Raw genomic sequence first — 21,277 nt, 5'->3', positions numbered from 1 at the left:
ATTTACCTCCCACTCATGACCACTCTCGTCTATCAATTCCAATCCTCGACCAAGCACTCGAGCATTTATCTCACTTACAACTCCATCAACAAAAAAATTGAACAACCATGGTGACATCATGCTACTCTCAGCCCCACTCTCACTGGATACCACTCACTGGCTTTATTTCGTATCCTAAAACATGCTTTACTACCTATGTATAAACTTCACCGCTTGCAACAACCTTAAACCAATTCAATATAAAACCTCATCACATTCCACATCGCTTCCCTATCAACTCTATACTGACCTTTCTCCACATCTTTAAGAATTTTCCCAACTTCCTTTCTATATAATGTTATTTTCTCTCATGATTCTACTTACCAAACTTTCTTCCATCCGGTTACTCGTGTTAAGAAGAATTAGAGAAGGGAAATTATAACCATTGATTTTATTAGGCTTTCTTGTAGTTATTCCTAACAATTCAACAACGATGAATATTATGACCAATCAAGTTTCACGACTTTGGTATGCTCACACTGTATATTTGTGTACTTAAATACATTTGTATATATATAATTTCCCAAAATCCACACTGGGTTTAACATAGTAGACACTAAAACCGGAATGTTAAGAAAATAGACATTGAAGAGTATAGTAATCCCTTTTGAGAGTCTTAGTGTTTATTGATTGAAATTTACATTATAGCAGGGGTTCTCAACCTTGTTTGCTCCATGCAACCCTTAGTTTGCTCCATGCAACCCTTAGACCACATTTCAGGACATAATTCAATCCCCCTTTCATTCCAAGACTGTCTGCCACAGAAAGTTCATTCAAGATAGGCTAATATGGATTTTTTACCTAAAAAAGTTAATTCAAAATAGTATTGATTGTTTACCTCAAAAAGGTCAATCAAAATCATATGGGTTGTTTACCTCAAAAAGTTAATTCAAAACAATAGGGATAGTTTACCTCAAAGAGTTCATTCAAAATAATATTGTGTACCTCAAAAAGTTAATGCAAAATAATATGGATTGTTTACCTCAATAAGGTCAATCAAAATTATATGCATTGTTTACCTAAAAAAGTTCATTCAAAATAATATGGATATGCTGTATTACAAAAAAAAATAAAAACTTGCATTTTTTCCCTAGGACTCGGCCCATGGGGAGCTCATGAAGCCAGTAAAAGAAATCAACATTCTAACAGTTTGAGTTTGCCAATGTGTGGTCCCAATTCCCCCTCCCTGAAAACCTGAAATTCCACCTGGTTGAGAACCCCTGCGATAGAACCCCTGAATTACAGCATTGCAACACCTGGGTTACCGATATGAAACACTTAGTTTTTATTTTAAGTTTTGTTCAGTTCAAAACCGCGTATCCGAAAGAGGTTAAGGATCAGTTTGCGCGTCTTTTCTTAGTCGTTGTTGCAGTATCGCGTTCCAGTGACTCCGTCAATCCAATCACGGTAGAACGCAACGGCTGGGCAGGGGAACACCACGCCGTTCAAGGGACACGAGTCTACTGTGATGGCGTTGATTTGGGCAACGGCGTAAATTTTGCCGTCCGTCCACTCTTTGAAGATGGCGGCGCCAGCATCACCCTGCAATGTTAGTTTGTAATGATATGATGAATTTTATGTTTATATATATATATATATGTATATATATATATATATATATATATATATATATATATATATATATATATATATACAGAGAGAGATTTTTTTGTTTTAATCAATTTATTGCGCCCATTGGCGTCAGACATTTGAGTACATGGTAATACAGTAATATTGTTTACATCTACATTGTAATTCAGTTATACCTAAGGAATAAAAAAAAATTATATACAGACATTTAAGTACATATTTAAACATTATTCTTTATATCTATAGCATATACTGAAGGCTATACAAAGGAATACAAAATAAAGTATAGACAGATATTTAGTACATATCAAAAATAATATTGCTCATTTCTATATATTTATGGTTATGCAAATGAATTCATATGGAATACAAATCAAATTTAGTTTGATTTCTTAGGTAGGTTGTACCTATCTTTAATTAACATAATAAAACAGCTGATTATTCAATATCCACCAAAGTGAGGATGGCGCATGAGGATCTCATCGAGCAAATCATTATCTGTCAATAACTTTTTACATGTATCAACTACTGTGAGTCTTTGGGGTAATATGTCACTAACAAGAGGACATTCCAGGCAATAGTGTTCCAGGGTGTTGGCGTTGGGTGCGTCACATAACCTACAGGAGGAGAAGTGAGGAACTCCATCTTGCTCAGCCACCTGCCAAACTGGTCGCCAACCTAGCCGAAGACGCGCACAAATCACGTTATTTTGACGAACCATGAGTCCACTGCGGCGATATTTATGTTGGTGAGGAAAGAAGTGATCATAATGCTGTATTGATATACTGGTGGCTCTCTCGGCATTACTACGATGATGGGTAGGTGAGCGAGCAGCTTGGCGCACCATTTTTCTGCAGCACAGGAGAGATGGACTGGGAGCATCAACATCTGGAGGATCCAATTGACAGGCAGCCTTTGCGAGATGGTCAACGGTGTTGTTAGCCAGAAGACCCACGTGAGAGGGAATCCATAGGAAGTGCACTACCAGTGAGCTCATGTTGGCCATGTCTAGTTGCCTATGTATTTGTGTAACCAGGGGCTGGTATGCTGGCTTATTACAGAGAGAGAGAGAGAGAGAGAGAGAGAGAGAGAGAGAGAGAGAGAGAGAGAGAGAGAGAGAGAGAGAGAGATGTTTTGTTATTAAATCTCTCTTTTTTTTTATACATCCTATTATGGTGGAAGAACTTCATCATCGTATAAAACTAACGTGAATATGAACCCAGACAGGAATTGCATATGATAAATACATCTACCAGGTATATTATCAAGTTTTTACGTCAACAGCAACTCTAAAGATATTAAATGCAATGGATGAAAGTCATTTTCCCATTTAGGATCGATCTTTTGATTTTAAGTTATTGAACGGGGAGAGGGTTTTTGTAGTCAGCAGTTATTATTATTATTACTTTCTAAGCTACAACCCTGATTGGAAAGGCAGGATGCTGTAAGCCCAATGGCTCCAACACGGAAAGGAATTAAGGAAACGTAGAATAGTGTACTGTACCCTCAAGCAAGAGAACTCTAACCCAAGACAGTTGACGACCATGGTACAGAGGCTATGGCACTACCCAAGACTAGAGAACATTGGTTTGATTTTGGGGTGTCTTTCTCGCAGAAGAGCTGCTTCCGATAACTAGAGGCTCTTCTAGCAACTGAACAATTACAGTGCAGTAGTTAACCCCTTGGGTGAAAAAGAATTGTTTGGTAATCTCAGTGTTGCCATGTGTATGAGGATAGAAGAGAATCTGTAAAGAATAGGCCAGACTATTCGGTGTATGTGTAGGCAAAGGGAAAGAACCGTAACCAGAGAGAAGAACCCGAAGTAGTACTGTCTGGCCAGTCATAGGACCCCATAATTCTTTAGCGGTAGTATCTCAACGGGCAGCTGGTGCCTTGGCCAACATACTACCTGGGAAAGCTGGACAAGTACTTACATGGCATGGTGTAGACGGCTGGAACCTGATGAAGATGCATATAAGGTCGGTATCAGGCCAGGAGAAGCCACAGGTTAATAATGAAGCTTCTGTCATGTTGATGGCTGGATAATCTGTAAAGATTTATTGAAAGCATTTTCACCTGTTTGTTGGTGTTATTATTATTATTATTATTATTATTATTATTATTATTATTATTATTATTATTATAGCTACAACCCTAGTTGGAAAAGCTGATGCTATATGTCCAAAGGCTCCAATTGGAAAATAATAGTCCATTGAAGAAATTAAATAGGGAAATGAACTACAAAAGAAGTAATGAACTATTAGAATCAGATATTTTGAGGGCAGTAACAATATTGAAAGAGTATTTTCATACATAAGCTATAAAAAGATACTTATATCAGACCTTTTGCTCAAGCAATATATTTGTGATTGTCTTAGGGTGAATAGATTTTATCTTGATAAAGTATATGATATTTAATAGCTATTTATTTGTTTTTCGCTTAGTTGTATTGGTACAGTGCAAGTTGAGTTATATAGTCGAAGGTCATCGAAATATTTTGGAAAAATTCCAAGTAATGATTAATGATTATCTTATGAGTATTGCTTGAGAATGGAAAAGTATATAACGTCCTCAATTAGTCAGAGCCTAAAACTTCTGAATGGTTTTATTTAATCATCACTTTAAAAGAAAAGATATTTAACCTCAGGAAGTAATGCTCGTTAAATTATCGTTCTAATTTGGGATGCAAACTGAGCATAAGTTTGACGCACTGATAGAGGTTAAGATTTTTGGCTGACACCATCTGTAGACCCAGTTATAGCTAATACAGAAACTCTAGAGAAAACGTAATCATATTTGGTAATAAGTGATTCCTAAGGTAAAATATGTATGCATTTTATAAATGTAAATAGCTATTGTTTACCATGTTCTGTCCAACCAAATCCAGCCAAGGACAGGGTTGTACTTATAGTCACTAGATCAGCTTGTATCGCAGCATTAGCCAGGCAGATTGGAGAAACTCTGCTGTTAAGAGTGAAGCCTTTGCCTGGCATTGTTATGATTGCCATGTTGTAGACACCCTGGAAAGAGTAGGATAAGACTAGTATGTTGTCTTGACATTTTATCTATATCTTAAGTATTTAGTATCAAGTATTTCCTGACCTGCAAAGCATGCATGTCGTATGGACAATACACAGTGGGTTCTTAGTCTAAAATAAAGAATGAAGGGGTGAATTAGACAATAGACAGTGGGTTCTTAGTTTGAAATGAAGAATGAAGGAGTGGATTGGACAATAGACAGTGGGTTCTTAGTTTGAAATGAAGGATGAAGAAGTGAATTGGATAATAGACAGTGGGTTCTTAGTTTGAAATGAAGAATGAAGGAATGAATTGGATAATAAGACAGTGGGTTCTTAGTTTGAAATGAAGAATGAAGGAGTGAATTGGACAATAGACAGTGGGTTCTTAGTTTGAAATAAAGAATGAAGGAGGGAATTGGATAATAGACAGTGGGTTGTTAGTTTGAAATGAAGAATGAAGGAGTGAATTGGACAATATACAGTGGGTTCTTAGTCTGAAATAAAAAATGGAGTGAATTGGACAATAGACAGTGAGTTCTTATTTTGAAATGAAGAATAAAGGAGTGAATTGAACAATACACAATGGGTTCTTAGTTTGGGAAAACATGAAGGAATGAATTTCAAAGAAACTAAATTACTTCGTGTAATGACTTCTGCAATAAACCTTACTGGCTGATTTCATGAATAGGGGCACCTTAATGAGACAACAATAACAAATTAGTGTTTGCATGGATGTCCTTCTTTCCCCCTAAACTTTGATAATTACATAGTTGTCAATTGATGCTCCAGTTCAATTTTTATCAAGGACTTTTGTCAAAACAAGATTAAATTTCAACTTAATGATACTTTTAATTTGAAATGCGATTCTGTGTACTCACGATATGAAGAGATCCGCGTCTGATGATCTCATAACTTTGAAAACCTAAAAGGTTCTGATCTCATTTTCCTTTTGCTTTTGGGAGAACAGTCATTTTAATTAGAGGTTAGACCAGAAAAGATATACCAATTGCCATTGATGATTCTTCTTCAAATACGCCGATTTCCAGGCATATTAAAAAAGATTTTGAAAGATCACAAGATCATATACAGAAGTGATTTCGAATAAAAGAAAACTTTTCACTGGACTTTTTGTTCTTACAGTATAGGAGCTAGTTATATGTGATTAATATATTTACATGAATATACACTAATCATTTAAAGCTATTCCACAAAGCCTTTAAGATCTCAGAAGAAAAACATATCACGAGGAATCCATTTATGTTTTATTAACTATACTTTCATTTTGTTCTCATAGCAATATAATTACTTTTGTTGAGATGGCCAATACCATTTGGCCTTCCCTTTTATTTTGTTCTCATAACAATGGAATTACTTTTGTTTAGATGGCCAATACCATTTGGCCTTCTCTTTCATTTTGTTCTCATAGCAATAGAATTACTTTTGTTTAGATGGCCAATCCCATTTGGCCTTCCCTTTTATTTTGTTCTCATAGCAATGGAATTACTTTTGTTTAGATGGCCAATCCCATTTGGCCTTCTCTTTCATGTTATTCTCATAGCAATGGAATTACTTTTGTTTAGATGGCCAATCCCATTTGGCCTTCTCTTTCATGTTGTTCTCATAGCAATGGAATTACTTTTGTTTAGATGGCCAATCCCATTTGGCCTTCTCTTTCATGTTGTTCTCATAGCTATTGAATTACTTTTGTTTAGATGGCCAATCCTATTTGGCCTTCTTTTTCATTTTGTTCAGATAGAAATAGAATTGTTTTTGTTTAGATGGCCAATCCCATTTAGCTTACTACTGAATCCATGGCCAATACCATTTGACCTTCCCTTTTATTTTGTTCTCATAGCAATGGAATTACTTTTGTTTAGATGGCCAATCCCATTTGGCCTTCTCTTTCATGTTGTTCTCATAGCAATGGAATGACTTTTGTTTAGATGACCAATCCTGTTTGGCCTTCTCTTTTATTTTGTTCTCATAGCAATGGAATTACTTTTGTTTAGATGGCCAATCCCATTTGGCCTTCTCTTTCATGTTGTTCTCATAGCAATGGAATTACTTTTGTTTAGATGGCCAATACCATTTGGCCTTCTCTTTTATTTTGTTCTCATAGCAATGGAATTACTTTTGTTTAGATGGCCAATCCCATTTGGCCTTCTCTTTCATGTTGTTCTCATAGCAATGGAATTACTTTTGTTTAGATGGCCAATCCCATTTGGCCTTCTCTTTTATTTTGTTCTCATAGCAATGGAATTACTTTTGTTTAGATGGCCAATCCCATTTGGCCTTCTCTTTCATGTTGTTCTCATAGCAATAGAATTACTTTTGTTTAGATGGCCAATCCCATTTGGCCTTCTCTTTCATGTTGTTCTCATAGCAATGGAATTACTTTTGTTTAGATGGCCAATCCCATTTGGCCTTCTCTTTCATGTTGTTCTCATAGCTATTGAATTACTTTTGTTTAGATGGCCAATCCTATTTGGCCTTCTTTTTCATTTTGTTCAGATAGAAATAGAATTGTTTTTGTTTAGATGGCCAATCCCATTTAGCTTACTACTGAATCCATGGCCAATACCATTTGACCTTCCCTTTTATTTTGTTCTCATAGCAATGGAATTACTTTTGTTTAGATGGCCAATCCCATTTGGCCTTCTCTTTCATGTTGTTCTCATAGATATAGAATTACTTTTGTTTCGATGGCCAATCCCATTTGGCCTTCTCTTTCATGTTGTTCTCATAGCAATGGAATTACTTTTGTTTAGATGGCCAATCCCATTTGGCCTTCTCTTTCATGTTATTCTCATAGCAATAAAATTACTTTTATTTAGATGGCCAATCCCATTTGGCCTTCTCTTTCATGTTGTTCTCATAGCAATGGAATTACTTTTGTTTAGATGGCCAATCCCATTTGGCCTTCCCTTTTATTTTGTTCTCATAGCAATGGAATTACTTTTGTTTAGATGGCCAATCCCATTTGGCCTTCTCTTTCATGTTGTTCTCATAGCAATGGAATTACTTTTGTTTAGATGGCCAATCCCATTTGGCCTTCTCTTTTATTTTGTTCTCATAGCAATGGAATTACTTTTGTTTCGATGGCCAATCCCATTTGGCCTTCTCTTTCATGTTGTTCTCATAGCAATAGAATTACTTTTGTTTAGATGGCCAATCCCATTTGGCCTTCTCTTTCATGTTGTTCTCATAGCAATGGAATTACTTTTGTTTAGATGGCCAATCCCATTTGGCCTTCTCTTTCATGTTGTTCTCATAGCTATTGAATTACTTTTGTTTAGATGGCCAATCCTATTTGGCCTTCTTTTTCATTTTGTTCAGATAGAAATAGAATTGTTTTTGTTTAGATGGCCAATCCCATTTAGCTTACTACTGAATCCATGGCCAATACCATTTGACTTTCCATTTAATTTTGTTCTCATAGCAATAGAATTACTTTTGTTTAGATGGCCAGTCCCATTTAGCTTTCAGTACTGAATCCCTCCTCTCTTCACCTGAAGCCTGAGCTACATAGAAGAGCATTTCATACAACCATGCAATTATGCTTACTCCTCCGTTGTTGACGTCGAAGTCGTCGTAAAGTGTGACGTTATCCGAATACAGAATCTGAGCAGCTGGCGTTTCAGACGTTGAAATGTCGTACTCACCGGCCATGACTCGTACATTGACATTATCTACCCTGTCAAAATGATAAGAAGATAAGAAGAGAGTCTGTGCATTCAGATTTTTACAGGAATTATTATTATTATTATTATTATTATTATTATTTTAAGATAAACTAAGTACACTCGGGCACACTAATCTATCTTATTTCTCTTCCTCTGTTTTTGTTTATATATGAAAGATCAAAATTATTTTTTTTATTGTTCATAGAATGTTTAATCTAAATTATTCATTACTTCTCTTATAGTTTATTTATTGCCTTTTTCCTTTCTTCACTGGGCTATTTTTTCCTGTTGGAGCCCTTAGGCTTATAGCATCCTACTTTTCCAACTAGGATTGTAATTTAGCATGCAATGGTAATAATAACAATACATATAATTTACATATATATTATATATATATGTATATATATATATATGTATATATATATATATATATATATATATATATATATATATATATATATATATATACACAGTATATATATGTATGTGTGTATATATATATATATATATATACACAGTATATATATGTATGTGTATATATATATATATAATATATATATATTTGTATAGAGAGATGATTTTTACCCAGTAGGTGTCTCTTGGAAGAAACAGTAAGCTGCCGTGACCACGTGTATTCTCGAGATGAGATAACCCGTGCATCTAACGAAGACATTGTCCCTCATGATGTCTACAGTAATAACCCAAGGGTAGACCAGAGGCGCATTGTTCGTCTGGCTGATACGACTTGAAAACCCGTTTGCATTGCCGCAGATGTCATCTGTTTGAAGAAAATTCCATGTTTAAAGGGTGCTCATTATTTAGAGGACAATGCCAGTGTCATAGCTATGATAGAAGAAAGGGACAGTGGCAGTGTCATAGCAATGTTAGAAGGAAGGGACAATGACGGTGTCATAGCTATGATATGAGGAAGGACAATGACAGTGTCATAGCTATAATATAAGGAAGGGAGAATGACAGTGTCATTTCTATGATAGAAGGAAGGGACAATGACAGTGTCATAGCTAAGATAGAAGAAAGGGACAATGACGGTGTCATAGCTATAATAGAAGCAAGGGTCAATGACAGTGTCATAGCTAAGATAGAAGAAAGGGACAATGACAGTGTCATAGCTATGATAGAAGGAAGGGACAGTGACGGTGTCATAGCTATGATATAAGGAAGGGACAATGACATTGTCATAGCTAAGATAGAAGAAAGGGACAATGACAGTGTCATAGCTATGAGAGAAGAAAGGGACAGTGGCAGTGTCATAGCAATGTTAGAAGGAAGGGACAATGACGGTGTCATAGCTATGATATGAGGAAGGACAATGATAGTGTCATAGGTATGATAGAAGGAAGGGACAATGACAGTGTCATAGCTATGATAGAAGGAAGGGATACTGATAGTGTCATAGGTATGATAGAAGGAAGAGACAATGACAGTGCCATAGCTATGATAGAAGGAAAAACAATGACAGTGTCATAGCTATGATAGAAGGAAGGGACAACGACGGTGTCATAGCTATGATATGAGGAAGGACAATGACAGTGTCATAGCTATGATAGAAGGAAGGGACAATGACAGTGTCATAGCTATGATAGAAGGAAGAGACAATGATAGTGCCATAGCTATGATAGAAGGAAGGGACAATGACAGTGTCATAGCTATGATAGAAGGAAGGGACAATGATAGTGTCATAGGTATGATAGAAGGAAGGGGCAATGACAGTGTCATAGCTATGATAGAAGGAAGGGACAATGCCAGTGTCATAGCTATGATAGAAGAAAGGGACAGTGGCAGTGTCATGGCAATGTTAGAAGGAAGGGACAATGACGGTGTCATAGCTATGATATGAGGAAGGACAATGACAGTGTCATAGCTATGATAGAAGGAAGGGACAATGACAGTGTCATAGCTATGATAGAAGGAAGGGACAACAACAGTGTCATAGCTATGATAGAAGGAAGAGACAATGACAGTGCCATAGCTATGATAGAAGGAAGAGACAATGACAATGTCATAGCTATGATAGAAGGAAGAGACAATGACAGTGTCATAGCTAAGATAGAAGGAAGGGACAATGACAGTGTCATAGCTATGATAGAAGGAAGGGACAATGATAGTGTCATTGGTATGATAGAAGGAAGGGGAAATGGCAGTGTCATAGCTATGATAGAAGGAAGGGACAATGCCAGTGTCATAGCTATGATAGAAGAAAGGGACAGTGGCAGTGTCATAGCAATGTTAGAAGGAAGGGACAATGACGGTGTCATAGCTATGATATGAGGAAGGACAATGACAGTGTCATAGCTATGATAGAAGGAAGGGACAATGACAGTGTCATACCTATGATAGAAGGAAGAGACAATGACAGTGTCATAGCTATGATAGAAGGAAGGGACAACGACAGTGTCATAGCTATGATAGAAGGAAGAGACAATGACAGTGCATAGCTATGATAGAAGGAAGGGACAATGGCAGTGTCATAGCTATGATAGAAGTAAGAGACAATGACAGTGTCATAGTCAGGACAGTGCCCAAGAGATGGACCAGACATACATATGATCAGCACCCAAGCTAGAACTATGGGGGACCCGGCAGTGTCTGCTGATGTCAGCAGGTAGACCTGTAGGCTCCCCAACCCTTCTATCCTTAGCTCACAAGGACACTACAAGAACGTATCGAGCTTGAGAGGGACTCGAACCCCAGGCAGGGGCTTTTTTAAAAGGCCACTGCAACCCATGTAGCATTTTTGAAGTTATTGTATGTCTCGAAAGACTCCCTTATCTTTTTGTATGGATGATTATTAAAGAAGTCAATGAAACAGGAGCAAACAGACACTTACCGCAGAGTAGTGGTGTAGGTGGTGTCGTGGTGGTCGTGGTTTGGGTCGTTGTAGTAGTTGAAGTCGTTGTTGTTTCTGGTAGCGCAGCTGTCAATTGAAAGCGGAATTAAATACTCTGAGATTTTAGTCACCTTGATTTTTACCTCTTCCTATAGCTCTTCATTTTGGGATGTAGATAAGTATCTCTATAAAACAAGACAACTCATAATCTTTTAAAGTCACGTAGAATTCCCTCTTTATGTTTTCCAGATTCTATTTGCCATCATCTCATTCCTGCTCCCAAACTCCTATATGATTAGAATCACAGTCATGTATGAGAAGTACTTACAATTCCAGATGTATTCGGAGATTTTGTATACCGTTTGCGGTGCTGGAGAGACATGTTTTGCCCCTATATTGTACCACATGATATTGCACATTAATAATACTTTGAGCACAGTTCTGGAAGGCTCTACAATTCTAAGTGTTAAGTTTTTTTGTGATATTCATAGGATTTATTAAATTGTCGATTATAGTTTCCTAAGAAAGCAAAAACAAATTTGATATTCTTTCCCATCGCCAGTCACATAAAATATACGCAAAGCAAATAGACTTCTTTCTCAGAAGTAACTTGAAATACCAAAGTTCTTTGATTGACGTTGGGCATTGCCAGTGATGGGAAGGGGTCTAGGATGTAAGAGTAACAGATGGTTGTAGGTGGTGAAGGGGGATATGGATGGGGTCGGACAAGGAAGAAGAGGCAGGGAATGGAAATAATAATAATAATAATAATAATGATAATAATAATAATAATTATTATTATTATTATTATCATTATTATTTTTATTATTATTATTGTCATTATTATTATTATTATTATTATTATTATTATTATTACTACTTGCTAAGCTACAACCCTAGCTGGAAAAGCCGGATGCTATAAGCCCATAGGTACCAATAGGGAAAATAACCCAGTAAGGAAAGGAAACAGGGAAAATAAAATATCTTGAGAATAGTAACAACAGTAAAATAAGTATTTCCTAAATAAACTATAAAAACTTTAACAAAACAAGAGGAAGAAAAATTAGATAGAATAGCGTGGCCAAGTGTACCTTCAAGCAAGAGAACTCTATCTCAAGACAGTGACTTAGTTATTGTTGACCTTTTCTTACAGTTTTGCTCTTTTTTTTTTCTTTTTTTTTGCATGAAATACAGCAGGATTTTAGAAAAAAGAATAAGATGAATAACATTACCAACCGTGTGTCACACGATCGTACATAGTTCATTTTGTGTATATATTATGCTTGTATCTTCGCTCTCCCCTCGCAATAAAAAGAACCTGAAAAAACATGTCTTGTTTTTCTCATCGGTAACGGTGTTGATTTTGAACAGGAAATTTCCTGTTGCCTTAAGCTTTAGTTTATAAAGGAGAGTGTTCTATAATAAACTCACTAAGTTGCTTTCATCCTGTCTTTGAGTCACAACCTATTCTCGGCCCGTCACAAACACCATAAGGACATTGCACTTCAGAGGAATATGTGTCAACTCCCTGCTCCCAGGCGAATTGAATGGGTATGTACTGAAGAATATATTAAATTGTATATAACTCACATGCACAGATGGTTCCTGTGTAACCATGCCAGCGAATTCTGTGATTGCTCGCAAATCTAACGTACATTAGGGCTTTATCTCGGGAGTTGATATTGAAGTTGTAGAACTGACCACATTTCCTAGAAAAAAAAAAGCATAGTAAGCATTATGGTCTGCGTTGTAAGGACTGTATGATCATGTACACTGTGCAGGTTGTATAGGTTATTGCCACTGCCCGGCAGTGTACTGTAGTTCTGTGTCAGAGGGCTGGATTTACGACTAAATTATGATTTCGGACTGAATCCATCATTATATACATATATATATATATATGTATATATATATATATATATATATATATATATATATATATATATATATATATATATATATATATACACACGTGTGTGTATATATATATGTATATGTATGATATGCTGTCAGAAGATTATTCACGTGACCTAATATATAGCAAAAGCCAGTAGGATATAATGAAATATTTTAGTACAAAATATATTCGTGTATTTTAATATACACTTCTTCAGGGGGTACAGTACCCTGAAGAAGTGTGTGTTAAAATGCACGAAGGCAGTTTGTACTAAAATATTATTTCCTGCTGGCTTTTGCTATATATATATATATATATATATATATATATATATATATATATATATATATATATATATATGTATACACGCACACACACACACACATATATATATATATATATACACACACGCACTCACATATATATATATATATATATATATATATGCATGTGTATGTCTGTGTGTGTACGTATTTTTTCATATGCTTTGCAATGAGTTAACTGTATTACTGTACGAAAATGTGGCATAAAATGTCTTGTATCAAATCAGATACTGAAATTGGATTTGAAGTCAATGTTATAAAAACAATTATTGAAAGAAGGAAAACGTTCCTGATTTTTAAAGCTAATTTTACTGTGAAGATAAACATGTATGTGTTGTCTGTCGGATGTGCCAATTCTCTGACCCTTTACATCGTGTCATATAATAGAAAAACTTACATGGTGCCATAACAAGACTGAAGAAAGACTGTATAATTAATTAGAAAACTTATCTCTTAGCTTTAAGTATTGTGTCATGCATTACAGTTAATTATAGCATATTATTTACTGTATCTCTACTTAAGCGCTGAACATTCAAGCCGATTATCAAGTATTTATCTGGACACCTTTTATTTCACGGCTGCATTTTTATCAACGGAACTGGGATAAAGTTGATAATCGAAATTGCTTCTTAATGGCTCTTACTTTGTTACTGTACTTCCCACTCTAACGGCCAACTTATCTCTGTGGCATCCCCTGCTGATCTGGAGGCCTCCAACAGGCACGGAGAAGGTCATGACGCTTTCGGCGTGTGTCTGGGGAAAAAAAAAAAGAACAGAACTGTACAGTAAGTGTGCTTATTCCCAAGAAAATTATGCTATACTGGTGTACCCTACCCGTCAAAACTGCTTTTCCGTCTAAACATCCTCCCCAGTCATTCCTGGCTTTTCTTTTCCCCACATTATCAGTTACTGGAATACTTAGCATGCTCTGCTTAGTAATTTTCATTACAGATTCAACCCTTCCCACCCGTTCCACTTTTTCCTGACTATAACCCGCTGATTCGGCAATTTGTTGGAGGATTGGGGTTTTCGAATGGACCTCTAGAGGCACCTCCTCTCATCATGATATGACTATTCCCTCTCCCTCAACCCAAGGGGCGGGGAGAAACCGAGTAATCATATGTTTGGCAATGCCGCTGAGCGTGACGGGAAATATATATATATATATATATATATATATATATATATATATATATATATATATATGTGTGTGTGTTTGTGTATATATATATATATATATATATATATATATATATATATATATATATATATATATATCATCATTATCATCATCATCCGCCGTTGCTAGTCCACTGCAGAACAAAGGCCTCAGCTGTGTCCTTCCACCTGCGTCTGTTTATAATCTTTCAGTGCCAGTCCACACTTGCAAACTTTCCTAATTCGTCAAGCTAGACACACTGCTCTTTATTATATAGCGGAGATGTATTCTGTTTGAGGAATATATGAAAATGTTATCCTTTCATGTAGGGAGTCATCTGAAGTGAGCTCTTGCCCCTTTGTATAGATATTACGGATACTACTCAAAATGATTGTTCGGTTTATTTTTGGATATTATAACCAATTCTATGGTAAAATTCAAGGTTGGTCGATTTTCTTGGCGTTTAAGGATTTTGAGCAGCTATCGTTGTGTGAAACGTGTAATTATTGGACATTCTTTTGCGGGAAGGATATTTTTGCAAAACCCCTGAAATTATAGAGGTTTTGTAAAGGATATTATACTACTAGAATCTCTCTGTCTCTCTCTCTCTCTCTCTCTCTCTCTCTCTCTCTCTCTCTCTCAATGTATATTGAGCAGCTATCGTTGTCTGAAACATGCAAGTATTGTAAAGGACGTTATACTATGAGAATCTCTCTCTCTCTCCTCTCTCTCTCTCTCTCTCTCTCTCTCTCTCTCTCTCTCTCTCTCTCTCTCTCTCTCTCACTTAGTTATTAGTACTTACAGTGTAAGTCCAGCGATAGTCGACATTATTGGGGTATTTTGCTGGATATCTTGGAGATTTGTTAGTCACGCACGTCCCTGGAGCTATGTATTCGCTAACTGAAATAAAAACGTTGTGATGAGGATAGAAGTCTGGATATAGAAAGTTACCCTTTCTAAACTACTGTGAAGAGAAGAGGGTTATAGATGCTTTCATTCAGGTATTTGTGAAGAGCATTGAGAGATTAGAACTCATTCCTTCTTGGTGTGATGTCCTTTTTTGTCTTGATTACGTGCACGTTTAGTTTATTAGGGAAACCAGACATGTGTTAAATGCATTGTCAAATGCATTATGCATTTTTTTACTCTGTCAAATGTATTATGCATTTTTGCTCTTGTCAAATGCATTATGCTTTTTTTACCCTATCAAATGCATTATGCTTTTTTTTACCCTGTCAAACGCATTATGCATTTTTGACTCCGTCAAATGCATTATGCATATTTTGATCCTGTCAAATGCATTATGCATTTTTGACCCTGTCAAATGCATTATGCATTTTTTACCCTGCCAAATGCATTATGCATTTTTGACTGTGTCAAATGCATTATGCATTTTTTACCCTGTCAAATGCATTATGCATTTTTTACCCTGTTAAATGCATTATGCATTTTTGACACTAGGGAAAAGTAGGTTATTATTTCTTCCTTTTTCTGTTTGTAAAATGTCGATTTGGTAGCACATTTCGAAGTTACAAACCAGACTATAGAATATGTGGAGGAGTTTCAAATAAAAGAATACTGTCAAAATAGTAATTCAGTTACCTAACATTTTTTACTTGGTAGACATTTTCTACAATTCATTATATAAACAATACCTAGATATTTCTGATGTGATATATATAATTGAATATTGCATTTAGTAGATGTAGATTATTGTTAGAAGGGAAGAGAAACATAATATATTATTCTGAAGACAGACAGAAAGAAATAATGCAAGGTTTGTTTTTCTTTGGGAAAAATTGCATGAGCCTCTTGTTTTAAAGCTTCATTGAATTTCCCTGGAACTTACTTTCATATTATGTACTGGTACATATTTTAACAAGCAAATTCTTCTCAAACTGGACTCTTATTGGATAAAATAACTTAACGTTTACATAAGGATTATGTGTGCTCAAAAGTAGCACTGACCTAACCACAGAGAGGAGAGAATATTAATTTTGTTCTCTCTCTCTCTCTCTCTCTCTCCTCTCTCTCTCTCTCTCTCTCTCTCTCTCTCTCTCTCTCTCTCTCTCTCTCTCTCTCTCTCTCTCTCTCTCTCTCAGTAGACAGTATATATATATCTATATATATATATATATATATATATATATATATATATATATAATATTTATATTATATATATGTATATATATATTACATATATGTATATATATTATATATATGTATATATATTATATATATGTATATATATATATATATATATATATATATATATATATATATATATATATATATATATATATATATATATACACACACCCTTACATACACCCACTCTTTGCTTTATGCATGTTTAAGGTTTTTATGTTCCGTCGGCGTCTGGCTTAACTTGGCGGTCACCCAGCCAAGTGCTGACCAGGTATAGTGTTACTTAACTTAATTGGGAAGACTAGAGTCATAGACACCGATCCACTGTGACCCCAGATAAGCTTGGATTCAGGTAACAATAGACATTATTTGGACGAGACTTTCGAGAAGGTCTACCTTCACCTGGCTTCCTCGGTAATTTCAATGCCATGCATATACTTTTTATTCATGATGGTAATACCTTTGCCTTTGTCTAGCTTTGAAAATATAAAGTCTTTGTTTTCACTTAGATTTCTTAGTATTTGTATGTCATTTTGATCAAACAATGGTACCTTGATCAAAATGACATAAAAATACTTTATATTTTCCAAGCCAGACAAAGGGAAAGGTATTACCATCATGAATAAAAGTGATTATGTAAAAAAAAAATTATGAATATACTTTATCTAGTTATTCTTGAAGAGAGATTCAATCAGAGAAGCAAAACACCACTGTACTCACATGTGTAAATCGTAGCAGCTCTGTGCTCGTCGTCATCTTCTGGCACGTCTGTGCCACACCAGTAGCAAGTTTCCGAGTCTTCGACGATCGTGTAGGGGTCGTCGTCAGTAACATTGGATTCTGGGATGATGAAGTCGGGGATCTCCACTTTCCTCTGGGATTCGCTCTTTATTTCTTTGACAACAGTTTCTTCTTTCACTTTGGATACTTCGTTCAGGTTCATGTACTTTTCAATATGGTCGAGAGGGGAAACCTGATATCAGAAATAGTTTTAATTCATCTTTATTTTACTCTTATTAACGATAAATTGTTTTGATTTAATCGTTAAGTTAATGTTTCGTCTGATTACATTATATGGAGTTGCTGGAATATTATCATGTTATTGAAATATTTTAGGCAATTTGAAATATATTGCTGAATTTTTTTTTTCATTGGATCCTATAAAATGCAACAAATAGAATATTTTTAGTTTCTATAAATAAAGCTATTCAACATTTCCAGTTGAATAAATGCAGCTATGTAAATTAGATATCAAAACCTTGCTGCTACTTCTGTGACAGGGAAAGGACTGTAACTCTATTTGAGTAATAGATTTTATAAATGCAGCAGAATCTTTTAGTTTAATTGATAAATAGTTTTGAATTTATCAAGATGAAAACGTTTGCCTTTGCAAGAGGCATTGAGCAAAAAATTTTGTTTTATATTATCGTAGAGCAGAGGTTCCCAATAATTTTGTTCGTCTGCGCCCCTTGGGCTATTTTATAGATTCATATGTACCCCAAATATTGGGGAGGAATATATATATATATATATATATATATATATATATATATATATATATATATATATATATACATATATAGATATATATTAATTTTATTACTCAATTCTAATGCAGATTACATAGTTAATTTTGGTGTACTGGTTATTCTCTCGGATCCAATGTACCCCCTGAAGAGTAAAAATATACCACTAGGGGTACGTGTGCCCCAGGTAGAGAACCCCTGTTCTAAAGGGTAGGAAGCTGAATATATTTGATTGATTAGGGATAGCTATAAGACATTGAGAAGGCAAAGATAGTGGAGACTGCACGTAGGCTATAATGTTTTTTTAATATATTGACCACTCTTGCCAGGGTATGGCTATTCACTCTCGCCACGGTATGACTTCCCTCCCCCCCTTACTCAAGAGTAGTTATACCTTTCCCGCTGCGTGACCGAAAGTAAATATAAATATATATATACAGTATATATATATATATGTGTATATATATATATATATATGTATATATATATAGATGAGAGAGAGAGAGAGAGAGAGAGAGAGAGAGAGAGAGAGAGAGAGAGAGAGAGAGAGAGAGAGAGAGAGAGAGAGAGAGAGAGAGAGAGAGAGAGAGAGGAGGGGGGGCATGCACTTGCTCTTTATAATTTTAATATATCCTGATTTATTCATAGCTTTGTTAGCTACCTTTGGTATTTTCTCATTTTCAATTACATCACGAATATATTAACCTTCATCTCTCCTATTTCCTTATCTTCAAGGTCACTACGGCCTCTAATCTCATTGCCTCTTTTGTTGTCCTTACATGTAACTAATTTTTAACGATGGGGATAACTTTTATATTTGGAACCTATTTTTAACTACCTTTTAATGATAAGATCACTGCTTTATCTTTAAACCTTCTGAGCTGAGTTGTAACTCATTTTTAATTATTTGCATCTCCACTTTATATTCAAAACCTTATTTGTAACTACTTTTAACGATGGGGATAACTTTATTAGATCATAGAGCGTACTTGTATGTACTTTTTAATGATAAGATCACTGCTTTAGACCTTTGGAGTTGACTTGTAACTTATTTTTGATTATATGGATCTCCACTTTATATTTAAAACCGTATTTGTAACTACTATTAACGTCGGGGAGTCATTGCTATATATTTAGACCTTGCTTGTAACTTATTTTAAAGATACAGATTGCAGCTGTGTCTGTATACATTGATTTTAAGTACTACTTTTAAATACAAGGATCACTACATTTTTTGGACATTGCATGTAATTAATTTTCAACGATTGGGATCACTGCTGTATCTTTGGAGCTTGCCGTTTGTAACTACTTTACAATGTTAGAGATGACTGCTATATCTTTTAGAGCTTGAATTCAACTACTATTAGCAATATACATCAGAAATAGAAATAAATCTAATTCACCCAAGGGGTTAACTAATGTACTGTAATTGTTCAGTGGCTACTTTCCTCTTGGTAAGGGTAGAAGAGACTCTTTAGCTATGGTAAGCAGCTCTTCTAGGAGAAGGACACTCCAAAATCAAACCATTGTTCTCTAGTCTTGGGTAGTGCCATATCCTCTGTACCATGGTCTTCCACTGCCTTGGTTTAGAGTTCTCTTGTTTGAGGGTACACTCGGGCACGCTTATATCTAGTTTCTCTCCCTCTTGTTTTGTTAAACTTTTTATAGTTTTTATAGCAAATATTTATTTTAATGTTGTTACTATACTTAAAATATTTTATTTTTCTTTATTTCCTTTCCTCACTGGGCTATTTTCCATGTTGGGGCCCCTGGGCTTATAGCATCCTGCTTTTCCAACTAGGGTTGTAGCTTAGCATTTAATAATAATAATAATAATAATAATAATAATAATAATAATCAGTGTTAGATTCCTGAACTTTTAACTATTTTTAATTATTTCGATCTAGGCTATAGCTTTAGAGCTGTACTTTGTAACTGCTTTTCAAGACAGGAATATCTGCCATGTCTTTGTAACTAATTTCAACGATATAAATTACTGCTCCAGCTAAATATGACTGACGTTCGAACTTAATGTTGTGATTTTCCAATTTCTTATGTTTTCAAAATGATTACTTTCAGCAACATTTTCCTTTATTCTAACACAACATTTCGGTCTGTATATTTTTTGTTATGCCATGTAGATCTAGAATTAGTGTAATTTTATTGTTGTTAACAATTTTTTTATATATATTTCCGTTCATGAATTAATATTTCAAATCGAACTTCCTGGTTAGTTAATGTCTTGTGTACATTTGTTGTGGTTTAAGTAACACAACAGACAATGCTTAATAAATTACTTCATTCTAGCCAGACATTATTATTATTATTATTATTATTATTATTATTATTATTATTATTTGATAAGCTACAACCCTAGTTGGTGAAGTAGAGTCCTATAATCCCTGGGACTCCAACAGAGAAAATAGCCCAGTGAGGAAAGGAAACAAGGAAATATAAAATATTTTAAGAACAGTAACAACATTAAAATAATTTTCTCCTATATAAACTATAAAAACTTCAACAAAACAAGAGGAAGAGAAATAATATAGAATAGTGTGCCCGATTGAACCCTCAAGCAAGAGAACACATTTGAATTGGATTGTTTAATTTCAAAATTTGATTGTCGGAATTTTACAGATTGATGAATATTCAAATTTCTCTATGTCCGCAAATTGTCACTGTAACTTGTCCCCAGAGAAATTGAAGAGCCACAATTTGTAATGACTTTAACATTATGAATATGTTAAAGAATCTTATGTTAATTTCTACACAGCTGTTTAAACGATAGCCAGGGCAGCACCATTTGCGGAATTAATTCATGTTCATTATGACAGTTTGGAAATAGCAAACCTTGGATCAGAATTTGATACGATGTATGTAAAGGGTTCAAAGGTCGCTCATGAATGGCAGAGGCAAGGGACTGACGGTGCCCTAAAGAGACTGACCATTTATACTTCTGATATACACCCAAACACCCCTCTCCATGAAGCTAGGACCAGGGAGGGCCGGACAGTGGCTGTTGGTGACTCAACAGGTAGGTCTAT

General features: G+C 35.1%; 1 protein-coding gene across 2 annotated transcripts in view; it reads right to left on the bottom strand.

The window, feature by feature from the left end:
* Positions 1-497: 497 nt before the first annotated feature.
* LOC137614612 (proclotting enzyme-like) overlaps positions 498-21,277 on the bottom strand; it is a 31,329-nt gene continuing 10,549 nt past the window's right edge. The window contains exons 2-11 of one of the 2 annotated variants that reach the window (XM_068344313.1): positions 17,428-17,653; positions 15,362-15,459; positions 14,044-14,153; positions 12,771-12,889; positions 11,181-11,267; positions 8,918-9,110; positions 8,214-8,343; positions 4,493-4,649; positions 3,564-3,676; positions 498-1,581 (exon numbers count right to left, since the gene is read on the bottom strand). In XM_068344313.1, the coding sequence (XP_068200414.1) occupies positions 1,396-1,581; positions 3,564-3,676; positions 4,493-4,649; positions 8,214-8,343; positions 8,918-9,110; positions 11,181-11,267; positions 12,771-12,889; positions 14,044-14,153; positions 15,362-15,459; positions 17,428-17,653 (1,419 nt within the window). In that variant the 3' untranslated portion in view covers positions 498-1,395. Of the gene's footprint in view, positions 1,582-3,563; positions 3,677-4,492; positions 4,650-8,213; positions 8,344-8,917; positions 9,111-11,180; positions 11,268-12,770; positions 12,890-14,043; positions 14,154-15,361; positions 15,460-17,427; positions 17,681-21,277 lie in introns of both variants that reach the window. The other variant, XM_068344312.1, reaches the window with a different exon arrangement.

The sequence above is a fragment of the Palaemon carinicauda genome, chromosome 21, assembly GCF_036898095.1.
Source record: "Palaemon carinicauda isolate YSFRI2023 chromosome 21, ASM3689809v2, whole genome shotgun sequence".
NCBI lineage: Eukaryota > Metazoa > Arthropoda > Malacostraca > Decapoda > Palaemonidae > Palaemon > Palaemon carinicauda.
The sequence above is the reverse complement of the archived record's forward strand: the minus strand, read 5'-3'. Positions and strand labels throughout refer to the sequence as shown.